Raw genomic sequence first — 24,081 nt, forward strand, 5'->3', positions numbered from 1 at the left:
GCCCATGTTGCTGGTCCATGACTCTGGAAAGGAAGAGGTAGCAACCAAAGCACTGAAGGAGAGCACACACAATACGGACCCATCAAGCTCTAGGTTCTACTGTGTGAAAGTGTGTAATTCGGCTCTCCCCTGGGTTTACTGTTTGACAGCCCGAGTGGCTGTGATGTCTATCTTTTCTCCTTTCTGTTGATTTATCAGGAAAATCGATTATGCAGTATGTAGCTGAAGCCAATTATCTGTCATGTTGTCACATTGTCTCTGACTTGTCCCTCGCAATTTACTGCCTCCTTTTTTATACTTAGATTGTAAGTTCCTTCAGAGAGAAATCATATCTTTCTCTGCTTTCATACCACACAGTATGATGAAATGCTAGGCCTTGGTGTAGAGTTTCTAGTGCAAATTTATAAAAATGATTTAATATGAAATAAATTTGTGTGTATGGAGTGTTATAGCATAAGGACTGAAGGGAAAGTTACATTACTTTCGCTTGGATCAGCCAGAGACGATGTCCAATATATTTGACCTTAATGAGAAGGTGTTTCCAAGTATTGTACTGCTGGTGGAAAAATTTCCAAAGCTATGTATGCATGGGATGATATATTTGGGTTTCTTAATATTTTTCAAATTACATAAAAGCACCAGCTTTCTTTGTCAAGTTTTGATAGTTTAGTTCTTGTCCCTTCAAAAGATGTTTGCTGGTTTAGACTTCTAAGCCTGACTGACTTTTGAGAAAGACATCTGAAGTCAGACTCCTACATTAGGGTAGGGGAATCCCAACTACATAAATTGATAACTCCATCCTTGAGGAGGAACCCTTCCATTGGATTTAGGTATCAAGATGCAGGTTACTTTTTGGAATTAAAAGTTCCCAAAATATTAAAGCATTCTTGGGATCTAGTTTAGCAAGATTTACTGTGAGGGGCTAACTTTCTGACGTGGTTAGCTTTGCCACATTAACAGATCCGATGGAGGGTATGGCTGATGATGCACATCTCTCATCTGGGTCCCAGCATGATTTTTTTTCTTGATTGAAAATAGTGCAGTAGGTGCTAGAGGCATTGCCGCCTGGTACTTTTAAGCCATGGGGAATCATTTATGACATTACTGCTACCATAGAAACCTATTTGAACTCAACAGAAATTTAATTCACGGAAAAAGCTTTTGAGTCTGAATCATTCGTATGTTGTTACTCCTAAGAGGTTTGCCAATGCAGTCAAGACTTCTGGAAATATTTTGCAGTCCCTCGGAGCAGTACTTTTATTCAGATGCTTTGAAATTCTGACTGCATCCACAATGTGGTCCCGTGGTCTGTCCTTTTAGTAGAGCCCCAACATAAACTAATTGTCTCCACACATGTCTACATATTATCATCAGTTTCTAAAGAAGTGAAGAAATCTGAGAGAGCTATTGAATTTCTACTGCTGAGTTTTCAGAATATCAGAGCCCAATATCTCTGACCAGGTTCTTTTAGATATTACATATGAGGAAGGTTTAATGTTTAATACCAAATTTACTTGTTTGAAGATATTTGACATTACCTGCTATTTTGATTTAGAAAAGTGATACAGCAATATTCTGAGATTGCAATGCAAGCACAATATAGCAATCGCACTGTACAGTGAAATCACATAATGAACAGAATTCCCATTACCGTTCTCTATATGCTAACTCTCATGGCATTGGGCATTCCTAATTGCTGGGAAGGAATGCATAGGTTGAAGCCAGCTCAAACCTGTTGCTCTCTTCAAAGTCACTTTTGCTGTTTGCTCAATATTATACTCTTTGTTGGGCTGAGCCACATATACAGCATCCCCACGCTGGTCTGTCTGGCTCAGGAAAATAATGCTTTCTATTGATTATTTTAGAGAAGGCCATTTACATAGCCAGTTGACCCGCTCAACTGGTACAGCCATTTATCTACAATAAAGGCCACCCTCTGGTCTCCTTGCATTGAGATCAGTTCAGCTTCCTTTATGATAGCTGTGGCCACTTCCAACATTCTTTACTGAGCTTCATGAGCACATCATCCTTGTCTGTCTTCTCTGAGCTTTATTGCGTTGTAGGGGTTCATTGATCAGTCACACAGGATGAGCAACATCATTGCAAATTACAGCAAATATTCTTGAAGAACAAAAAGAACATGTTAAGCAGTTTGTACACGCATCTCCCTCTTTCCTTAACAAGTCCAAATGACCACATTCAGATAATAAAGCTGAAGTTTGTCACATTCACCTTTTTGGTCAAGTATTCTGGAATACAGAAGTCCTAATATGGAAATTTCATCAATAGACAAACAGAAATATGATACTGCACATAGGAAAGGTGAAGAAGACATCAGTCATATGAATAATTCTTTACATAATTAATTCTTTGATACCAAAACAAAGATTTGTTTTTAAATGTTTTATAAAGACAGTTATGAAATACTATCCAGTTATTACAGAGAAGGCCTTTAGAGAATAAATTAAAAGAAATAAAACTTTTCATTTATATTTAAAAATTAAGATACGTGTAGGTTCTTATGCAAAGTGTTGTTTGAAGATCTAGTAAAGACTGCACGCATATATGTTCATACAGTTTTACATAAGCTACCCAGTAACAGACAAATAAAATTATTTAAATCTCGACATACTTTGTAGAAAAAGAGCAAATCAAGTTGAATAGTCTTCCTGAGGCAAAACAGAAGATACAACTTTATGCAAAGCTCAGCATAATCAGAGGAGAAGGGTATTTTCAAGTATTTCTGTTTCAGCAGATATGGGCTTGTGTGTCTGTGTATAAAGTGCAAAAAAGGATAGCTTTTATTATCCCCCTTATTTTTGCAAAGCAGCCTCGTTCAGTCTCGTATTTCATTTTTTTCTGTTGAGAAAGTCTTTTGATATGATTGCAATGCTTGGGGTTTTGGTTTGTTTGGGTTTTGTTTTTTGTTTCCAAAAAGGTCTAAAAGGGGGTAATGAACACTGAAATGTTGTCGCTGCATTTTAATTCATTTAGTCTTGTTATTTTTGGCCACTGAATGCAGTTGAAAAATAACTCCAAAATTTAAAGAAGGAACTGTACTTTTCTTAGATGTCCATTTACTCTCCCCCACATTAGAATACATTGCTTTCTTAGTATATAAGGCATATATATTTCACTTTAAATAAAAATATTGTGTTAACTTATACTATAGCTCAGTGGCTTATTCATAAAGTTGGTAATAAAATTTTGAATAATAGAGACTGGAAATGGAAACGTTAGATAACACACAGCTTTACAGAGTATTGAAAACCAGTTGATTCAAAAAAGATGAGAAGGAAAAGAGGTGCCTTGAGGTGGCACCTTCAGTTCCATAATATGAACTGATTTTCTTGCATTCCAGTAGTGCTAAAATAGTTGTCTACCTACGTAGATATCTTCCAAGACTTTTAGTAAATTCACATGTGATGATTATATACTAAATATAGTGCAGGCAACTAGCCTTTTGGCTGACAAGGAAGTCAGATTACCAGTTCATCAAGCAGGTCAAGACACAGACAGGGTGCTCTGCCAGGGGTACTGAGGCATTACCTTTCCGAACTGTTAGGTGGTTTAGCACCCAGGCAGGGATTTTGCCTGCCAGGTTACCCGCAGGCAGTTTACAGACAAACTGTGAGATAGCTGCAGTACCTGTGAGAGCTGAAGGTGGGCTGAGTTGCGGGCTGCATGGCCACACCTGGGACAGTGTTTTACAGGCAGCTAGGATGTAGACTTTGGCACGTAACAAGAATCTCTGGAGTTATCTTCTGCTTTATTTCTGATGCCTGGGATTCTTTCATTTTTTACCTCCTCCTCGTCACAGCCTTTATTAAACAATACAAACTCAGAAGTGCTAAACTATATGTCTGCCTGAAACAGATATATTCAAGATTTTTTGTAAACTGGGTTTACAAAAATAATGGGTGATGGCTATATACTAAATATATATAAATATATAAATATATTCCAGGCAATTACCTTTTTGTGATGACAGAGATTTCAGGGCTTCAGACTGAGAGGATTGCATGTCTCTAAATCAAAGTTTACAAAGTGTAGTATAGTGTGATTGCTGTAATTATTAGTTATCTTCACTACACTTAACTAAGTCCCACTGCTTTTTTTACAAGTAGCAAAGCACATACATTCCCTAGAGAATGGGGAACTAGTGAGGTATCATTTTCTGCAGGGTTTATGTTCTTCCTGTTTAGAAAAATCTTGCTTTTATGACCAGGAAGTTTATTTTTATATATGAGTGGCATGATGCAGTGTTGTAGCATTAATTCATTATCTACTTTCCTCCATATCAAAAGTGCCAAATCCCATTTCTCTTGATTGAAATATTTCTCTACAATTATAAGAAATTTTCCCCTTTTACTAAGGAACTAAAAGGTAAATGTTTAACATTAACAGCTTACTATAGAGTTTTGTTGGTAATTTATGCAAACAAGCAACTGTTCAGTTTTACCAACTTTAAACTAGTACAAGAAATTCTCTTCTGGAAAGACTGTCATCTATTAAGTTTTGCTTTTCACTGAATTTTAGTATCCTCTTGATTGCAATGATCACTTTTTTCTCAGCTTTCTCACATGATGACTTTTTTTTTTCCATAGATACGCCAAATAGTTGATGAGTGAAGGAAGGTTCCTTTATTTACTTTATTTACTTTTCTTTGCTTTCTGTTTTATTGAAGAGATACTTCCAGATAATTAATTTACAAATTTATCTCCTCCTTTTGCCCAGTTGCCCATCAAAGAAAACATTAGCCATGTTCAGAAACCTGACAGAATAAGCTGTTTGAGCAAGTTAATTGCTGTTAGCTATTAATTGCTTATCAGTTTATCAGGGCAAGCACAGACTTTAATACAGGGCTACCGTCATGGATACTTTGGTGATACTTAAACCTAACAATCTTAATCTCATTCGTGAGTGCTGGCTATGTTGTGGCATCGTGATCTCATCCACTGCTACCGGGCTGGGAAAGGTACCAGAGTAAGTCATCCTGGCTAGAGGTGGAGGAAAGAGCGCCTGGGTGAAAGCTGCCTGTAAGCTCATGGGCTCTAACTGTGGCTTTCTGCTCAGCTACAGTAAAAATTTTCGTCTTAAGTTAATATGCTTTTCAATTATAAATTGGCTTCAAAGAATTGATGGGTTGGGTCTAGGGACTGACAATTTAGAAGCTAAATCCTTCAAAGTTTTTCCACTGTTGTGACTGAGTTTGATTTCTTTGCATCCACAGGCTTCAGGAAGAGGGGTACCAGGGAAAAAGGAGGAGAATATAGCTGTAATGTTTTGAAGCACTCTGAACTGCTATGGGACCCTAAGCTTCAGCACATGTCTAGTTGTATATTGTGGTTGCCGTCTTGTGGTTGTCATGAGAAATATAAACAGCCAATTTAGGAAAGATAGAACGTTATCTGATTTAGCAATATTGCATGATAATACATAGTTATGCAAACAACTTTGGGAAGATTTATGAGGTTACAGTACTAATGCATTTCAACCCAGCTGGCAATTATGAGCGTGCTCTGAAACAAGTGTCCACTTCTGTGGGATTTCTGGTGTTTGCCTTTGTTTGGATGTTTACTTGTCATTTTTATAATGGTCTTGTATCTGGAAGTATACTGTAAATAAATATACCCAGGGAAAATATGTATTTAACATACACTTTTTTACACGGTAGCTAGTTTGGATTTTTTGTTTTGGTTTGGATTTTTTTTTTTAATTTCTGAATCTTGGGGGTTAGCACATCTTGGAGAAATACAAATCATAAACTGAATATTATACAGTAAAATGCAAGAAGTTTGTGAAGTATTTCTCTGCAGTGAATCTAACAGACATATCTATGGGCAGGTAGGAATGAGCCTGTATGCATTCTGTTTCACAGGGGAGGCATAATATAAACATGGCTTGTTTATGTTGTAAATACACCGGGATTTCTTAGAATCAGTATTATTAAAATAATGTTTTCCATTTCTCTTGACGTTAGCTACTGCGAATGCAGAGTGATAAAGAAGGACTAATTTATAGTCTGAGTCTAGTGGGTTATGAGATTTAAACATATCTGGTGAAAGTATTTAATAGTCTGTATGCGTGCGTTTGTAAGTGTGCATGTATTTCACTAAAACACTACCTTAGAAAGGTAATTTTTATTTCCTTTCCCCTTCATATGACTCTTTCAGATCTTGCGGTGATAGCTGTAAACCTAAACTGAGCTTTCCTGCATAGAAGAGCTCAAAGCTGTCACGTATACTCTGTCCTGAACATCATCATCTGTGTTTATTTAGTTATCTGGAGACACAACGTAGTAAGACAGGACAGATGTAACATTAAATTGGTAGTAATGTAGTAGGATAATGAACTTCAAACAGAAACAGTAGCTCTACAGCACCTCAAAGGCAACTGGGCTTGTTTGAAGTGTAACGTTCATTTAGAGCGCTAGATCTGGATCAGCAAATCTGATTCAGCTTTCAAAGTGACAGTCACACTTCAAACAAGCCCAACTGCTTCTGAAGTGTGTGTGTGAAGGTTAGGTAGCAAACCTTTCTGTGACACATGCTTGCAGTAAATATTTTAAACATAACTTAAAAAAAAAAAAAATCTCTGTGTTTGCCCATTTCTGAATTTTCCTTTTTATGGAGAAACACAGACAGTATTAGGTGGAGTCACCTAAGTTACATGACTAAATTAACAAAACTTTCTTCTAGTTCATATATTGTGTAATGTTTCTGTGAGGCGATCATATGCATACGTGAGTAGTTCTGGCAAGACGTGCAATGAAACTCAGGAATGTGGACACATTTGTCATCAGAACAGATACCACACCACTTTTTAGAAGTCACGGACTAGGTCCGAATTTTGGGGTACTGTCCTGCTGGTAGTCATGCTGTTCTCCGGCATCGCACAGTCACTGCCCATGCCTGAAGGACTAAATAACAAGATCTGGACAGAGAGGCATGAATTGCCTGGGCTCTGAGCAGAATCAGCCTCTGTATCACCTGTCCAGTGGGCAGCTCAAAAATTTATAGCTAATGAGGCCTTATTTTGATGTAAATTTCTTATTTATTGAATGCAATCACCGGAGTCCTGCAGAGTGGATAGAGAGGCATGAATTGCCTGGGCTCTGAGCAGAATCAGCCTCTGTATCACCTGTCCAATGGGCAGCTCAAAAATTTATAGCTAATGAGGCCTTATTTTGATGTAAATTTCTTATTTATTGAATGCAATCACCGGAGTCCTGCAGAGCTCTTGATAAGCAGTATTTTTTCTTGTATATTGAACTGCTTCTCATACCCAAGAGTACACTATGTATAGAAGATGTAATTTGTAATTTTTTTTCTCCTTTCATGAATGCAGCACATTATTGAACATCAGTGAAAACGTCCTTTCATCAAAATTTCTGATTTAGTGTTCCGTTTTTCTGAAATCAATAAGACTCTTTTTATTACTTTTACTGACTCAAAATAAATAAAATCCTTTAGGATAACAAATATTTTTATTATAATCACTATTAACTACCGGGCTTTGTCAACTTCTTTCTTTAGAGAGAAAAAGATAAGTTTACTCACTACATTTTCAGAATTGAAAAACTGCTATGTGTTTTACATCAATTATCCCGTATTCTTAAAATAAAAAAGAAAAAGCTTTAAAAGACTTTAGTGATGAGTGACATCATATGGATGAAATTGCCAGTGTCTGAATGTTAACATCATTTTAAGATGTTTTATTATTCCTTTTTCTTTAATATGTGAGGCACAGAGGCTAGTCTGATCTTTGTTGGTTGTGCGATTTCTGATATAGAAGATGCTATTCCTTAATTTGGTGTTCTTGGCATCTGTAAGTACATTGTATATTTTTCCTCAGGACAAAGTCTATGTCAGTAATTACCAATTCATCATATTTCGTGATGAAGAACGTCTGCAACTAATTATCTTGTTTTCTCTACTGAAGTTTTAAAAGTTCATTGTAATAATATATTACAATGAATATTTCATTATTAAATAATTTAATAATGAATATTTCATTATTAAATGAAAGATCACTGTTAACAATCTCAGTATATAAAACAAGGTTTGAGCAAATTTTTATGTTACTTCTATTATACATAAAAAAGCCAAATGTTCTATTAGATTGCTGGAAAGAGCAAAATTGGGATTCCTTCTTGAGGTACATATTTGTACTTTGTGGATAACTGTTTAGACTAACTGGAAAGAGAGCAAATCGACATAATAAGAAAAAGTCATTTATTTTCAGTGTAAGGATCAATAAAACATTTCTACAGAACAAACCACTTATATCTTACATTTCTTATCAAACAGAAAGCAAGTTAGTGAAATCCATGGCTTAAATTAACTCCAACAGAGACACCAAGAAAGTGCTATGTGTAAATGCAATTTCATCACAGAAGTCAATATACAATATAGTCATTTAAATTAAAGGATCCACCAATAGAAAGTAACACAGAATTCACAGTGGTGAAACTGTATATATGGATTCATTGTCATGGACTCAAAAAATGGAAATATCTTCCACATGCCATTTACTCCATCTTCATTCTTTGAGACAAGACCATAAACCCTCACAGATACTTGTCTGAATTGTCACTGAAAGCATGTCACTACACAATTCCTGTATAGCCAGGTTTGTTGCTTAACTACTCTTATAAAGGCTTTTCCTAATACTGCCCTGAACTGCCTTAGCTGCAATTTAACCTGATTATTTATGCCCCACTCTCAATGCACACAGAGAATAATCACTCTTGTCATTATAACAAACAACCTTTTGCTTACTGGAGCAACATTACTTTGTCCACAGTTAAACTTCTCTTTTCTAGAGAAAACAATCTGTCCTTTTTAAACCACCTTACAGACGCCCTCTCCCCTACATTTCATTATATTCTCATTTGAACTTCCTGGTATTTATCCTGGCTCTGGTCACTTGTCTTGTTATCTTCCTCAAGAACCAAACCACCCCATACTGCTCCAGTTGAATACTAGCACCTAGAAGAGTGGGATAATTACTACTAATTTATATTTGTTATTTCCACAATTTTATTTTTGGGGGCGGGGTGGGGGAGGTGATTGTCACCAGTGATACCAACTATAAAGTGATCCTTGATAGCTAAAGTTGGGAATTTTATTTACTTCTCTCAAACAAGCTTTAGTTAGGCTGGGACCGGTCAGACGAGAAGCAGACAACTATAGTGTAGAAGAGGTATTTTTCCCAATTGCCTTTATAGAAGCCCTATATATAAAATTAAGGAATTCAAAGGGTTGAGGTACATATTTGTACTTTGTGGATAACTGTTTAGACTAACTGGAAAGAGAGCAAATCGACATAATAAGAAAAAGTCATTTATTTTCAGTGTAAGGATCAATAAAACATTTCTACAGAACAAACCACTTATATCTTACATTTCTTATCAAACAGAAAGCAAGTTAGTGAAATCCATGGCTTAAATTAACTCCAACAGAGACACCAAGAAAGTGCTATGTGTAAATGCAATTTCATCACAGAAGTCAATATACACTGTAGTCATTTAAATTAAAGGATCCACCAATAGAAAGTAACACAGAATTCACAGTGGTGAAACTGTATATATGGATTCATTGTCATGGACTCAAAAAATGGAAATATCTTCCACATGTCATTTACTCCATCTTCATTCTTTGAGACAAGACCATAAACCCTCACAGATATTTGTCTGAATTGTCACTGAAAGCATGTCACTACACAATTCCTGTATAGCCAGGTTTGTTGCTTAACTACTCTTATAAAGGCTTTTCCTAATACTGCCCTGAACTGCCTTAGCTGCAATTTAACCTGATTATTTATGCCCCACTCTCAATGCACACAGAGAATAATCACTCTTGTCATTATAACAAACAACCTTTTGCTTACTGGAGCAACATTACTTTGTCCACAGTTAAACTTCTCTTTTCTAGAGAAAACAATCTGTCCTTTTTAAACCACCTTACAGACGCCCTCTCCCCTACATTTCATTATATTCTCATTTGAACTTCCTGGTATTTATCCTGGCTCTGGTCACTTGTCTTGTTATCTTCCTCAAGAACCAAACCACCCCATACTGCTCCAGTTGAATACTAGCACCTAGAAGAGTGGGATAATTACTACTAATTTATATTTGTTATTTCCACAATTTTATTTTTGGGGGCGGGGTGGGGGAGGTGATTGTCACCAGTGATACCAACTATAAAGTGATCCTTGATAGCTAAAGTTGGGAATTTTATTTACTTCTCTCAAACAAGCTTTAGTTAGGCTGGGACCGGTCAGACGAGAAGCAGACAACTATAGTGTAGAAGAGGTATTTTTCCCAATTGCCTTTATAGAAGCCCTATATAGTAAAATAAGGAATTCAAAGGTGCAGTTCTTTTCAACCCAAAAGAGATATCTGTAGCATGTTGGGTCAATCACATCCTAAAAGTACCTTTACTCCCCTTTGCTGCTCTTGGGTGACCAGCTTGGATATAGATTTTAATACAACATACCTTTCAAATCAGGTGAGATAAATCCAACCCAGAAAAATCTAATATTTGCATACTCAAGCATCAGTTAGCACTTATTCTTGCCAGGAAAAAGATCAAATACAGTTTATGGGAAGAGATCAGTTGATGGATGAGGTCAGTTAGGAGACTTGATTCTGTTTTTAGCTTGACAAATCTTTTTCTGATAAGAAGAAGAAAAGCCCCAACTTTTCAACTTAATAATTTTTTGTTAGAACTGAGTATGTATAATATTCTGAAGTTTGGGGGTTGTTATTCAAAATTATAGAATTAGGCATGTTTACATTTTCTCTGTCCTTCTCCTTTTCTAATTTTTTTTTAATTTTTAAGTATATTTAAAATATTAAATGATTTAATGTCAGTTATTTAGTATGCTATTTCAAATTCTGAAAGGAGAAAAAATATGACTTTACTGTGGAAGGAAGGATGTGTTGTGAATCAAAACAGCAGACTTGTTGACCTATTATTAATAACTGAATGAGTGATCATGGATAAAATTTACCCAGAGACAATGCTGAGGAAGAAGGGAAGGAGACAAGTGTCAGAACAGTATGTGTTCCCCAAAATGAGGGAGAAGGAAAGGTCATGCTGTATTTTGTCAAGTTTGCCTGGAAGAAAACAACAAGATGCTGTGCGGAGAAAGAAGTTGAAGCTGGAGAAGTAAAGGGTTTGAAAAGTGAGTCAGGCATGCTAAAAATCAACCAGACTTGTAAGCTGGAATTGGCACCAAAATAAGCTGCACATTCCTTACCAACATTATAAGACAAGGCCTATTCTGTTTACTGGTAAGTATGTGTTGCTTCTTACAGCCACCCTTCATATAGCCTCTCTGTCAGGATTTATTTTGGGTTATTTCTCAGGGCCATGTACTGACCTCAATCTGCCTTATAATGAGAGTTGTACGTATGCATGTATGTGCTGAAGCCATTGTGCAGTCTGTAAAGTGCTTCAATAATTTGCATATTGTCCAGAGTAATTCCCTTTATAACTTTGTGTTTATTTTAATTTTGCAAAAAAAATGTAGGATGATAAGCATAAAATAAAAGTCTGTGCTGGCAATGGGAGGTTGTAGTCTTGTAATTCAATACAGCAATTTATTCTTCGCTTATGGTACTGCTCTGTGACCATTTCACATATTTAATATTTAAATATCTGGAAAAATAGCTTTCTGATGAATTGGAATAAAATCAATCCCATTTTCCATAAGATTATTTTTTAAATTAGTCATAGTCTGCCATTTTGGACCATACTTTGCTCTTTCTCTTTATTGATAGATGATAAATTTCTAACTGTGGAGTAGTAAATTGTCATCAGTTTTGATGCAGTACAATATTTAATCAATCGAGACATACTCATATAAATATCTTTTATGTTAAAGATCATAATTTGAAAATAATAATACTCTCTAGTGTGCAACATAACTATATCTGCAAATTATTTATGTACTTTTAGAAGTGAATATGAATATCTGTAAAACAAAGGCATTGATTATTAAATGGAAAAAAAGTTGATGGTGCAATTTCCCTTGTTATATACCTAATTCACTTCCATACTTCAGTAGTATGATTTGACGAAAAAATCACTACAGTCCCAACTAACAACACTTTCATCCCACTTCTGAAAAGTGTCCTGCCATGGTGTCTAACATGAGTAATACTTCTACAAAATAGAGTACCGTATGTATAGTAGAACATTCTGAAATACAACTGATTAAAACACATTGTAAGCCAGTCTGCAGTTTCATCCTACACTATCTATGATATTATGAGCTGTTTAAAAGTCACCCACCTGAATTACAAATTCAGCTTTATTATATTTACAGATGTGTATATGAGTGATGTTTTAACCCATCTCGTTTCAGTAATAACCCAACAGCTGTTTAGTTTGGTTATAGAACCCTCTGTGCCGCATTGTTCCCATTGGTCAGGAGCAAAGCACTGAAGACAAAATTGTTGTTATTCTCAAAGTAACAGAGTATGCTGTCCTTCACTGTGATATCTATTCCAAATTGAACCAATCTATTGGTTCAATTGAACGTGAACTGCAAAACAAGAGACCTTTAAATTTTCCATTTGCCTTTTTTTAGGGGAAAAAAAAGTCTTTAATTTCATTCTTGTTCATAAATATGGGAGAATGACTCTAGTTTGGTATAATTGGATCTGCTACATTATAATAATAAAAAAATATTAAAAAGCAGGCTATATTTTTATAATCTTTAACATTTCCTTTTTTATGGATGGAGGCTGTTCAAGTCCTTTGAAACCTCAAGCTTTATAGCTTGATACAAAGGATGACAAAACAAAACATTTACTTTTTTATGGATGGAGGCTGTCAAGTCCTTTGAAACCTCAAGCTTTATAGCTTGATACAAAGGATGACAAATAAGGAACACTGAATTTTTAGCATCTACTGCCTTGTGCTTGAGATCATCTTTTTTAAGCTTTTGTGAACTCACATCTGCTATCACAATCTGAAGAGTCTCACAGAACACAGGAAATTTTAGGTAAAAAAGCAAAACTCTGTTGTCAATTCTATCATGCCCTTTTTCCCTTGTCCTTCTGTTTTATTATTACTCTAAGTGTGAAACCTAGCTTTGTTTTAACAGACCGATACCCACTGGGTGGACATTGTTCTTCAGAAAGCATAAATTTTAGTGATCAGTATACAACAGATAATACAGAGAACCAAATCTAAATTATTTAAAAATAGAGGGAGTGGGAAAACATTACTAAAACAGCAGATTGCATACTTTATTCAGCAGTTTTCCATTAAAAAGCAATTGACTGTGAAAAAACCAGAAATGTCAACTGGGCACTTTTTAGCTGGTGTAGTGTAAAATTTATGTTTTTACATGATAATTTTGCAGGTTCATTTGGGAAATAATGGAACACAGGTTTGTGTTTGGCTGTTTGGTGCTGATTAGAAAGTTAGACTTGGGTCATTGCTTGTGGTTGTACTACTTTTTAACAATTATTCTAAAACCACGTGAATTACATTCATGTTATTTTTGCCCTAGTTTCAAGTGAAAACTGTCATAGCAGATTTGTGTCCATGTCTTCAGATTTCTTCCTAAACTAATCCTGGGTGAGAAAATCATTGCCAAAAATTGAGCCATTGTCATAATATTCATGTTGCCGGGGAGATTCACTTTGGCTTCTAAAGTCTGTAGGAATTAATCTTTATATGGCAAGTGTGTACTATAGCAGGAAAATTAGGCAGAATACATCACAAGTCCTGACAGTGGTACGTTCTTCCCATTATCTTTAAATTCATCTAGAAGTACTATCACGTGGACTGACATTTAAACAGGTAATATTTAAAGTTTCTTTTTGGTTGACTTTTGAAATATATTTTGAATACTTTTGGTACTCTTGTTCTTCTAAAACATCATGAAAGTAACATGATACAGCTGTTGAATTTAGATGACATTTGTATAAAAGTCAGGTTACATATGCTGTAAAGCTAAACTAAAATATGTATATCCAAATTCATTCAATATGTTCAATGGCCTTATGCTGTAACTAAACTAAAATATGTATATCCAAATTCATTCAATATGTTCAATGGCCTTAATCAGATATATTTATCTAGTATAATACTTAGTTCTCTATTATTCTTTTTGGGTGTATTCTAGAAGCAAGTTAAGTTGTTTTTTTAAGGTACTGAAAGAGAATTTGGCGGGGGGTTCTTTTTGCTCAGAAAAAACAATTATATCTGGATTAATTTGGGATCACAGTCATAATGGTAAATAATTCATTCACAATAGTAGGCCATCCACAGAGAGGCTACACTAGTTTGAGATTATTTCTTCTACCCAGAAAGAGGTGGCTAAATAAGTAGATACTTGCAAGACTTATTTCAAAATCTGATGTAGATTGAACTGAGTATTTAAAGAAGGAATTCCTTCTTGATGGAAAGCTATATAGCAGTTCTCCATTTGTCCCATTTTCTGTTCAGTGAATGTATTTGGATTATTAATTCTTGTAGATGTTAACATTGGCTCTGAGCCTCTGAAAAGTTTTTTGTTTCTTCCAAGGAGCATTGACTGTGTGCCTGTGTGTGGGTAAATGTTTGCATACTTCAGAATTTCAGTCAGTGCCCACAGTTCTGTAAAAAAATAAATAAATACAGGGTGTGGGGTCACACATCCACTCTCTCTTACGTAACAGAAATCTCATCCTCTTCATTTTTCTCTGTGAATTAATGAACTCTCACATTGTCACATTTAATCACACTTTCCACATTTTAGATATCTTGCAGACCGATAAATAACCCAAATCAGTGTTGGTAATTCCTTGATAGTTTGAAGCATGTTTAGTGGCTATGTAAGAGCCACTAAGATCACATCTGAAGAAAAGCACCTTATTCACTGTCTGTGAAAGCATGATGTGAGTCAAACAAAGTAACACTCAGTTCAAATTAGAGATTCAGTAGTTCAACATGATGTGGCCCACCCACATCATATTATTTATTATATAATTTACTACTAGTGGCCAATTTTCTTGAAGGGGTAAGAAAAAAAAAAAGTCCACTGCATAAAAATGGGGAAAAGGGAGACTGGATCAATTTTGCTTACATTTATTTGTGGAGAAGTACAGAAAACTCTCCATGCAAACAGCATCGTAGTGCAAGCTGGTCTGATAATATTTTTAAGAGACTAATTCAGAGACTACTCTACGATTTTGAAAGTATGACTTTTTTATATATGAAGAGACCAAAATTTTAGTCCTGAGATCCAAACAGATTTCCTGTTTTTACATGGGTCCTGTTACGATACAATATTTCAGGGTACATGTTTTCCAGCCTAAAACTTGTGTGCAAATGAACTGTTATTTTGAGCAGAAATGTAACAATAAACATTTAAGAAGATTGACACCAAACCCACATATTTAAATCTTGCATTCAACCTAATCTAGGATCAAGGACTATTATTATGGCTCTTCTGTAGTAAGAAGATAAACAGTGAATTACATTCAGATTTTGTAGTGTTTTGCCTTGTTAATAGGAGTCAACAGGGTTGAAATCTGTGTGCTGGTAATGGCAAAACTGCTAAAATAAATCCTTGGTCATTTAAAAAGAATTTCCAAAATTATTTCCAATGAAGGAAAAATAAGAAAAGAAAGAAGGTACAAATTTTTTTACAAAATTGGATTGGATGAAAACATAATAAATGAAAGGTTAAAACTCCGAGGGAATTGTAGTAGATAGTAATTTCTTATGTTAAATGAGTTACATCTAAATTTGTAGGAAAGCAAATCAGTTGACATAGCTTGTGTTGAATGTAAAATAAAAATGATAAAGCCTTACCATTCTTTCTCCATGCAGAGATTAGTTCACTCATTCATTTCTGAAATGAACTGTGGTTTAAAGATGGAAAATCCAGAGGAGATTTTAAGCCGAATCTCCCCAGTGTCTCTGAAACTGAATTTTATGGATTTTTTTTTTTTTGTCTTACAAAATTTCTCCTTTCTTTCAGTAGTTATTTTTTGTGGGGATGATGAGAGGCTGGTGTTATTTTCATTTCAACTCACTCTGTACTGGACTGTATACACAGGCTGAACAGTTGAGCATTGCAGCTAGGAGGTCTCATAATTTCTGTGGCATACCCTCAGCTTGGAGACTAGTTGTATACGTTTTCTGCATATTAGGTCATAAAAAATAAACCTCGCAGGCCTTTCCTGGGAACAATAAGCAAAGAAAGCAGCATTTGTTAAGCCAGCCCCTAGAGGCAGAGATTTAATGGTAAGGGAGCTGCGGTATGCCTCCCTTGCACAGTCCTGCTGCCAACACATCTGGCAGTGCTGTCAGCCTGCCTGTCCCGATGGCCTCCCACTCTCCCGGGCACCCTCCAGCCTCTGCGCTGACTGTATCTCAGCTTTTCACCAGGGGAAGTCCTTGACTTTTTTTTAATTTGTAACGCCTAGCAGTTCTTTCAGTGGCTACTAATTTCTGTTGAATTTGTTTTCAAGGCTTCTGTCCTCTCTTCAAAGATAAACATGGTATAAATGAAGAGCTGTCATTTTGAGTCAGCTATTTTTCAGTCAGACTGAGTGTTATAGCCCACGTATTAAGACAAAAAGAGAAACAGCAGATAAGATAGGCTCCGAGATTATGTTTATTCAGATGGCAAAAAAAATGCTCTTTGTTGGGTTTATTATGAAATAGTTTTGTTACTGTCCTGATGTCATAGTGTAGTGTAGTGTAGTGTAGTATAAAAACAGTGTCATCAACTGAATAATTTTCATATAGTTGTAGATCACTTTAGTTCTTAATTAGCTTTGTAGCCACACACCTTCTACACAAGCTTTAAGAGTGCAGTTGTGCCTGTCGAATCATATTAGTTATGCAACAGATACTACCTTCAGGGCTCCCGAAGTATGACTGACCATGCAAGATTTCTGCTGCAAATAGTAATTCCTGATGACAGTGTTCCCTTGATCCTTGTATATATAGGAGGGAATTGTGAGAGCAGAGGTCGTTATCATCATATGTTATTTATTACGTAACTGGGTAAAACAAAAATATGTTTTGCTTTGCTTCTAACCTGTGGGAGAAACACGTCCCCTGGAGCATTACGTTGTCATATCTCAGGGATACCTTGGACAAAAGGGATCAATTTAAAATGAGTTTTACTTGTAGGTTTGGAAGCATGAATTGAAAAGCAAGTTGTTGTGAGGTTTTATCCTAGTTATTAATTCATCAAAGTAGATGTGACAGAAATAATAAGTTGTAAAGCTCTAGGGCAAACTCAATTTTACTTTGAGGCTTTCCCTGTAAAAGGCTTATGATAGAAACACCAAGAAAAAAAACCCTCTTTCTGTCATCATTCGATTCAGAGAAGTCAAAGCTCTTGACAACTGAGATGTCAAAGCTCTTGACGACTGAGCAGCCTCTAGTATTTCAGATGAAGAGAGAAAGTTGGCCACTTTAGCTGCAGAGGTACAAAGAGGTGACTGCTTGTTGTAAATGCTAGTACTGCAGATATGTCAAGAGCACAGAGGAATTTCAGAGAGCAGCAGCAACTGAATAACTAAAAGGCTTGAAGGGGCTATGTCAGTGACTCAAGTAAAAAGGTCTAAAATACTGGACACAGGTAGCCCAGCTAAAGTGGATGCTAATAGTTATTATGAATATAAGCTGAAGATATTTCAAGGCTGAGAGGACACTGTGTTAGGTATGGGACTCTCCGGGAGCACAATTTTGAGTAATGATTTGTTTTTAAGCAAGGGAAAACTTAAGCTGATGACCAAAGAAAATTTCCCGAAGAATGAGCTCCAAGCTGCTCAGCAAACTAGCAGGAACTCCATTCCTTAGTTATTTGAGATTATATTGACGAAAGCATTAGGGACTGTAGTGCTGGTAGCAGAGTTGCCTTGGCACAGCAAAGAATGTACAATTTGATAAACTCATATCTTTTTCTGTTTCCAAGCAAAGCAACAAAAGCATGTTATCAGACTGCTTTGCCTTACTGTAGTTAGAAACGGGAGCTGTAAGTCACCAGATGATACTCGTTATGCTTTTCACCACCTGTCACCTATCCGGATGCCCAAGCGTATGCCAAAATGTCTATTTTAATTCCAACTGAAACAGTACAAAGAAACGAGAAAATGTAAATAACAACAACATACTACATAGATTACACAGAAAGTTTATTCTCTGAGGTTCTGAAAGTATTATAGACACTTACCGATGTGTATAAACTGTATGTAAATTAGTAACCAGAGTTCCACCCTGTAGCACTATAAAGTTTCTCTTAGAGGAACATAAAGAAAAAAAATATACATGTATGTGTGGTTTTGTGCTTCAAAATTCTGATTCAATCTGACTTGAGATCGTTGGCTTCCTATTAAATATGATATTTTCATTTGGTATGTAACATCAGTTGTAACCTTAAGGACAGGAGTTTTTTAAACAAAATGCTGGACAGAATAACACTGCTGGGCTGGCAGTTTCTGAATCCTAGAGTAAGACCTACAGGCACAAGTTTTAATGATACTTTTGAAAAGTGAGAGAGGAGTTTTAAAATTTAAATCTTATTTTCAAAGCTAAGTTAAGGGCTTTAACATCAAAGTGTGCTGCGTAGCCTTACAAGTTCTTGACCACTAGGGTGTAAAATGAAAATACTGATTAGGAGGTATGACACAAAACATCACTACACGGTTCATGTGATCAATAGCTGATCTCTAAAACAAAATCCACTGAGGATATCAGAACAACACTTTCCTTACTACCATGCAGTTTGCATGGAGGTTTACTGTGAATCCAGTTCCAGCTGCTGAAAAATGAAAAAAACCCAAACTTAGTTACATATTGTCAGAATATCACTTGAAATATATTTGAATACTTTTTAATATATTATTAATAATACCATATACCATTAACTATTTAGAAACATGATTAAAACAGAATGAGCCTAGGAATACCTACCCAACTTCTGCTGAACAGCACTTTAGGTCAGATAAAAGCTGCTTTCAGCAACTTGAGGGGAAGCAGCAAACCAAGCCCTTTTGAGATCATTGCTAGCTTTTGTCTTAAATAAGTAGATTTAGTCTCAGCTTCATCCTACTGGCTGATAAGATAAACCACCTGGACATGTTTTTTTCTTAAACTGCTTTCTTTTGGGGGGAGGGGAGGAATTAGGAATTGGTTCAGTTTAACTCTGGCTGCTTGTGGGTGCTCTTAAGCACTGACTATTTTGATCAAACTAAAATTAACTTAATATTTAAAAATATGTATATATCTTTGTTAAGCAGCAATGCTGTTCATCAAGACATCTTTTTTTTTCTGACACATGATCACAAATTTTAAAGGCTTTTCATCCTTTGCCTCACTGTTTTTGTGAGACATGTAGCATCTTTTTGCTGTAAAGGATAAAATTAACCACTACAGTTTAGTGTATGTTGTGCCTGTCAAAAATAAACACATATGGAGTGAAACCTTTTCATTATAGAAATGAATGACTCATCTGTGAATGCTCTTTGTATAGACAAAAATTTATGTATATTGTTGAAGAGTAACAGCAATGGTAAAATCAAGACATTTTAATAGGAATTTTGACAACTGAAAAATGTTTTTTTCAGAAAACCTATTAGTTGCAGGTATAAAACTTAACATTGGGAGCAACTTAAAATCCAATTTGTTGTTATTTCACAGGAAACTTACTCCAAACTAACAAACATGAGTATTGCTCTTATTCATCACAGCCTTTCACTATGATGCCCAAATACATTTTAATAGTTAAATTCAAATATCAAGTAAAAATAACAAGAGTATTTTTTTCACAACGCACATATTACTTACGTTATTCTGATATTAGATAGATTTTGATCAGTGAATACCTTAACTTTTTTCTCCCATGCCATATTGCAACAGCTGCCTTGCAGAGAGGCAAGAACACTCACTAAGTAGATATGTTGAGTTGAACCTCATTATGTGTGAAACATGGTGTCTCTGTTGCTATGAAATAGGCCAATTCTGTTCTTCTTCTGGTGTGGTTCTGATAGCTTATGTATGGGGGATGTTGCCATCATCTTGAACCTTCTTTTGTTTCTAAACTTAAATCAGTGTTTTCCATAGGCGCTTTTTATTAGATATGCCCAGACTTTAATGGTTTTGGTAGATGCTGATGCTTATATTTGCTATTTTAGTTTGTGTTGATGATTTCTAAATATTATTTAAATCCTCAAACTCTAGAATGCATATGGATTTGATTATTCTAGTGCTTACACCTTGAGTAACTTCATATATAATTTTATTCCACAGGAATTTGCTGCACTGACAAAAGAATTAAATGCGTGCAGGGAACAGCTGCTTGAAAAAGAGGAGGAGATTTCAGAACTGAAAGCTGAAAGAAACAACACAAGAGTAAGTATACAGCAGACCTTTTCTGGATATCATGTATGTGTAAAGCAGGAGGAATATACTTATATATAAATTTAGATCTTCATTTGTATAAATAAGAAGACAAAATTCCAGCCTTTTAATAAGTACATGAGACTTGTAAGATTCTAAGTAACAGGATGTATCTATCATGCTACAGTCCCGGAGGAAATGACTGTAAGCGTTAACAAGATATACTACAAAAATAGCAGATTTTGTATATAACATGGTAAGTACATTCAGTTTAAATGTTTTCTAAAGCAAGGGACTCACGCAGCCTTCCAAGCCCCAGGGCCTGCATAAGTAGCCTGCACATATCCTCATCTCTTATCAAGGCAAAAGGCAAGGTTACAACAGACCCAGCTTTCCCTCGTGCCTTGGATTTGATCTGAATAAGGATGAGATGAAGGCTGCTACCTATATCACAATGAGCCTGCTGTTTAGTCAAGATGCAGCCATGTGACCCTTGAAGTAAATGTCATTTGCCATACAGCTAAGTGAGGACAAGATTTCACCTTTAAATTTACTATGTTCTACTTCAATTAGAAGATGTTATTCTGTCTGGAAATAAGAACATGTGATAGGACCTTCTGAAAATTCTTAAATGGTGTACAGAATGGTTTTCGGAATAAAATAATTTGCACATGCAAGTGTCTGGGCAAAGGCAGAATTGATCAAGAAATGGAAGAGGAGAGCAGAGGAGGCTTTATGGGATGTGGAAAGGTGTGAAGAAAGAGGTGGAGTGGTCCCAGATCAGACAGGAGTCAGGCTGGTAATGAACATATGGAATAGATCTCAGAGAGGTTGAACACCAAGGATGTTTTCTCATATCCATATTTCATTCTTCTACGATCTGGGTAACTCTTCCTGTTTTCCTCCTCTCACTAAACTAATAGCACTTTGGCTGCTCAGATAACATCTTTCCTTGGTCAGCTAATTTGCATTCTGAAGGAAATGTACATGACAAAAGAACTGAGAGAGGGTCTTTCTCCCTCCTTTCCTCTGTCCAGCTGTAGCACCAGGGTGCCATAGACTTCAGAACTCCAAGGAAGGACAGAGGATACAGATGCCTACAAAGAGGCAAAGCTGCCCCATCTACCTCCATGCTAGCTTGGAGGTGCAAGAGATGATCACATTTAGCACAAAAGTCTTAGAGGTGATTGGTTTGGGAAATGTGATGGGAGACATAGGTGAGACCTACTTTTTCTCCCATGACTTTCATACATTCTAAACAGTCCAGAATGACTCCCACAAAAATAGAATTAATTAGTGGAGAAGCATGTAGGAATTGCACTGCATTCTTTAGGTTTAGCAAACCATCTCAACTACAAATCTGAAGACTTTCTACAGCTGCTTAAATTTTCAGTAACTGCTACGTGTATCAGTTATTTTAGTATTTAAGGTAAAAATAGGAAAGTCAATTAAGAAAATAATTTACATAGAATAAAGAATACTTTGCGTTAATTTCCAGCACAAACTTTTGAATACAGAGATGTAGTTAAAATATACACTCAATTGTACCTATTCAGTAATCTACATATACCCATTCCTGCACAGAACATATATCCATTTGCCTTTCTTTACAGAAAAAATACCATATAAACTAAATTTGCAATGTCATCTTCTCAGTTGTCCTAAGTTCTTCATAAGTATGCACACAAACCTGCCTAGCACAATGCTTTATCCATTTCACTACAAAGCCCATCGAACGCCAACCTTGGTATATTAAAACTGCAGTGTGCCAATACTTACTGTGGGTCTGATATAAGCAGTGCAGACTAGCAAAAACCCCAAGACAGCCTAGTAGCCAAAGATAGTCACTTGCCAAACGACTGTGAGAGAAAAGGAAGATGAGTCAACTGCAAGTCATCACCTGAGTCAGACTGAGCTCTGTCATAAGCACTTTCTTTGCAAACCAAGAAAATTAAAGATCTTCCATTCTTATGTTTCTTGTGTTACGTAAAGGAAAAATCAGTAAGAGATTTTCCAGGAGAACTAATACCAACGAATGAGAGTTGTAGATTGTGATAATCCTTGCGAGAAGTCCTTGCAGTTAAAATTAGCAAACTCTATCAGTGTGTTTTCAGAATGAGGATGAAGCTAGGTATTGGAGATGAGAAGATTTAGGCTATGAAAAAATATAAGAAATGCAGGAAATGTTACAGTAAACAAGAAGGGAAGATATAGTCCAAGTATTAATGGGGAAGGAGAGAGAAAAAATTCGGAGACATGCCTTACTTTGACCTCTAGCATTTTCATTAATAAAATATCACTCCATCGTGTCAAACATATGTTCTTGCCAGGGTCTAAGCTGCCATATACTTCATTAGTTGCCAGAGTTTGCTGTAATAGTCATGCTGTCTTCTATAGGCTCTGGTACACTTCTTTTATAGTGAAAGACCAGCATTTTAGATACAAAGCTGTTGTCTTCAGAATACAGTCTTGATGACATGCTAGTGATGAGATTTCTAGCAACATTCATTGAGAAGGCATTGCCTATAAAGAGGCACTTTTGCAAACTGAGATTTATGCTGTTATTAATGCGAAACAACATTAATATTTTGTAAGAAAAAGTTGCTCCAAAATTTTTCTGTTATTTAAGCAAAGATTCTAATAAAGTAATACTATTTGGCGGATCACTGATACACTTTTGCAGTGAGGAAATTAAATGTCTTTTCTAATATATAAAGGTAGTCCAACTAATCCTTCTTTCTTCCAGCCCACTAGTGTTCACACTTAACCCAGCTCTATCTTGGCTATGCTCGCAAGGCTTACCTGCCCTCCCAGGACACTCTCATGCATAACCATGCGTAGTGGAACTACTCAGTACAACCAGTTTTGTCCCAGGTAGCACTTCCTACTACTTTTAAATAAAGAGGCTCAGTTCCATATTCTCAGATTGCTGTTTCTAAATTTTTTAATGCAACCTTTTATTTCCCTGGGGTAACAGCATAAAGATACTGCTTGAAGTACCTACTGCTTCAAGCTGAAGATCAGCAAGAAGAAATAAAAGTGGCAACTCTGTCAGGTTCTGAGTACACACTCCCAACCGTCTCTTGCCTTCTAGCTCCCTTTTACGTTTTCAGTTATGTCTAACTGGCACTTTTTTCTTTATTCTAGACCCACACCAGTGCATTTCTTTATTTCTTGGCAACAATCTCCTAAAGTTTTTGCCAGTCTCCACAAAAAAAACCCAGACAACACACCTCCTGTTTTGCCACTCTATGCCAAGCTGCAGTGGCAGACCCTGACCGTAAAATGTGTTCTAGAGAGAGCATGTTGGAATTAACATTCTTCAGGACCCATAAACTCCAGATCTCAGCCAAAATACCAAGGTTTACATGTTCCCCAATATTTAATCAAGTTCCTACTCAATCCTTCTAGCAGTATTCTTAAGCAAAGCTCCCTACTGACCTTTTGCTCTTGAATATGTTTTTTTACTGCCTACGATAATTAACTTTTTCTGACATATTAGAGTACAAATATTTTCATGTCAAGAACTTAGCTGGCAACTTAATCTGTCAGTACGCGAGGCAAAATAGAAAATGCAGGAGCATATGTATATGTATTGATTGGTGTGGCATTGCTGGCAGGAATACAAACAAGTTCTCTCTGGAAAATCATTGCATGGGACTTTGAAAACGTATACAAAAATATCTTAATAGAAACTGTTACAGTTATTTCT

General features: G+C 35.9%; 1 protein-coding gene across 1 annotated transcript in view; it reads left to right on the forward strand.

Annotated features, from left to right (window-relative positions):
- PPFIA2 (PTPRF interacting protein alpha 2) overlaps window positions 1-24,081 on the forward strand; it is a 374,120-nt gene that overhangs the window by 215,843 nt on the left and 134,196 nt on the right. Inside the window, exon 4 of the mRNA XM_009284918.2 lies at window positions 20,280-20,381. Within this exon, the coding sequence (XP_009283193.1) occupies window positions 20,280-20,381 (102 nt within the window). The remainder of the gene's footprint in view (window positions 1-20,279; window positions 20,382-24,081) is intronic.

Source organism: Aptenodytes forsteri, unplaced genomic scaffold (genome assembly GCF_000699145.1).
Source record: "Aptenodytes forsteri isolate BGI_AS27 unplaced genomic scaffold, ASM69914v1 Scaffold71, whole genome shotgun sequence".
In the NCBI taxonomy this organism is placed as follows: domain Eukaryota; kingdom Metazoa; phylum Chordata; class Aves; order Sphenisciformes; family Spheniscidae; genus Aptenodytes; species Aptenodytes forsteri.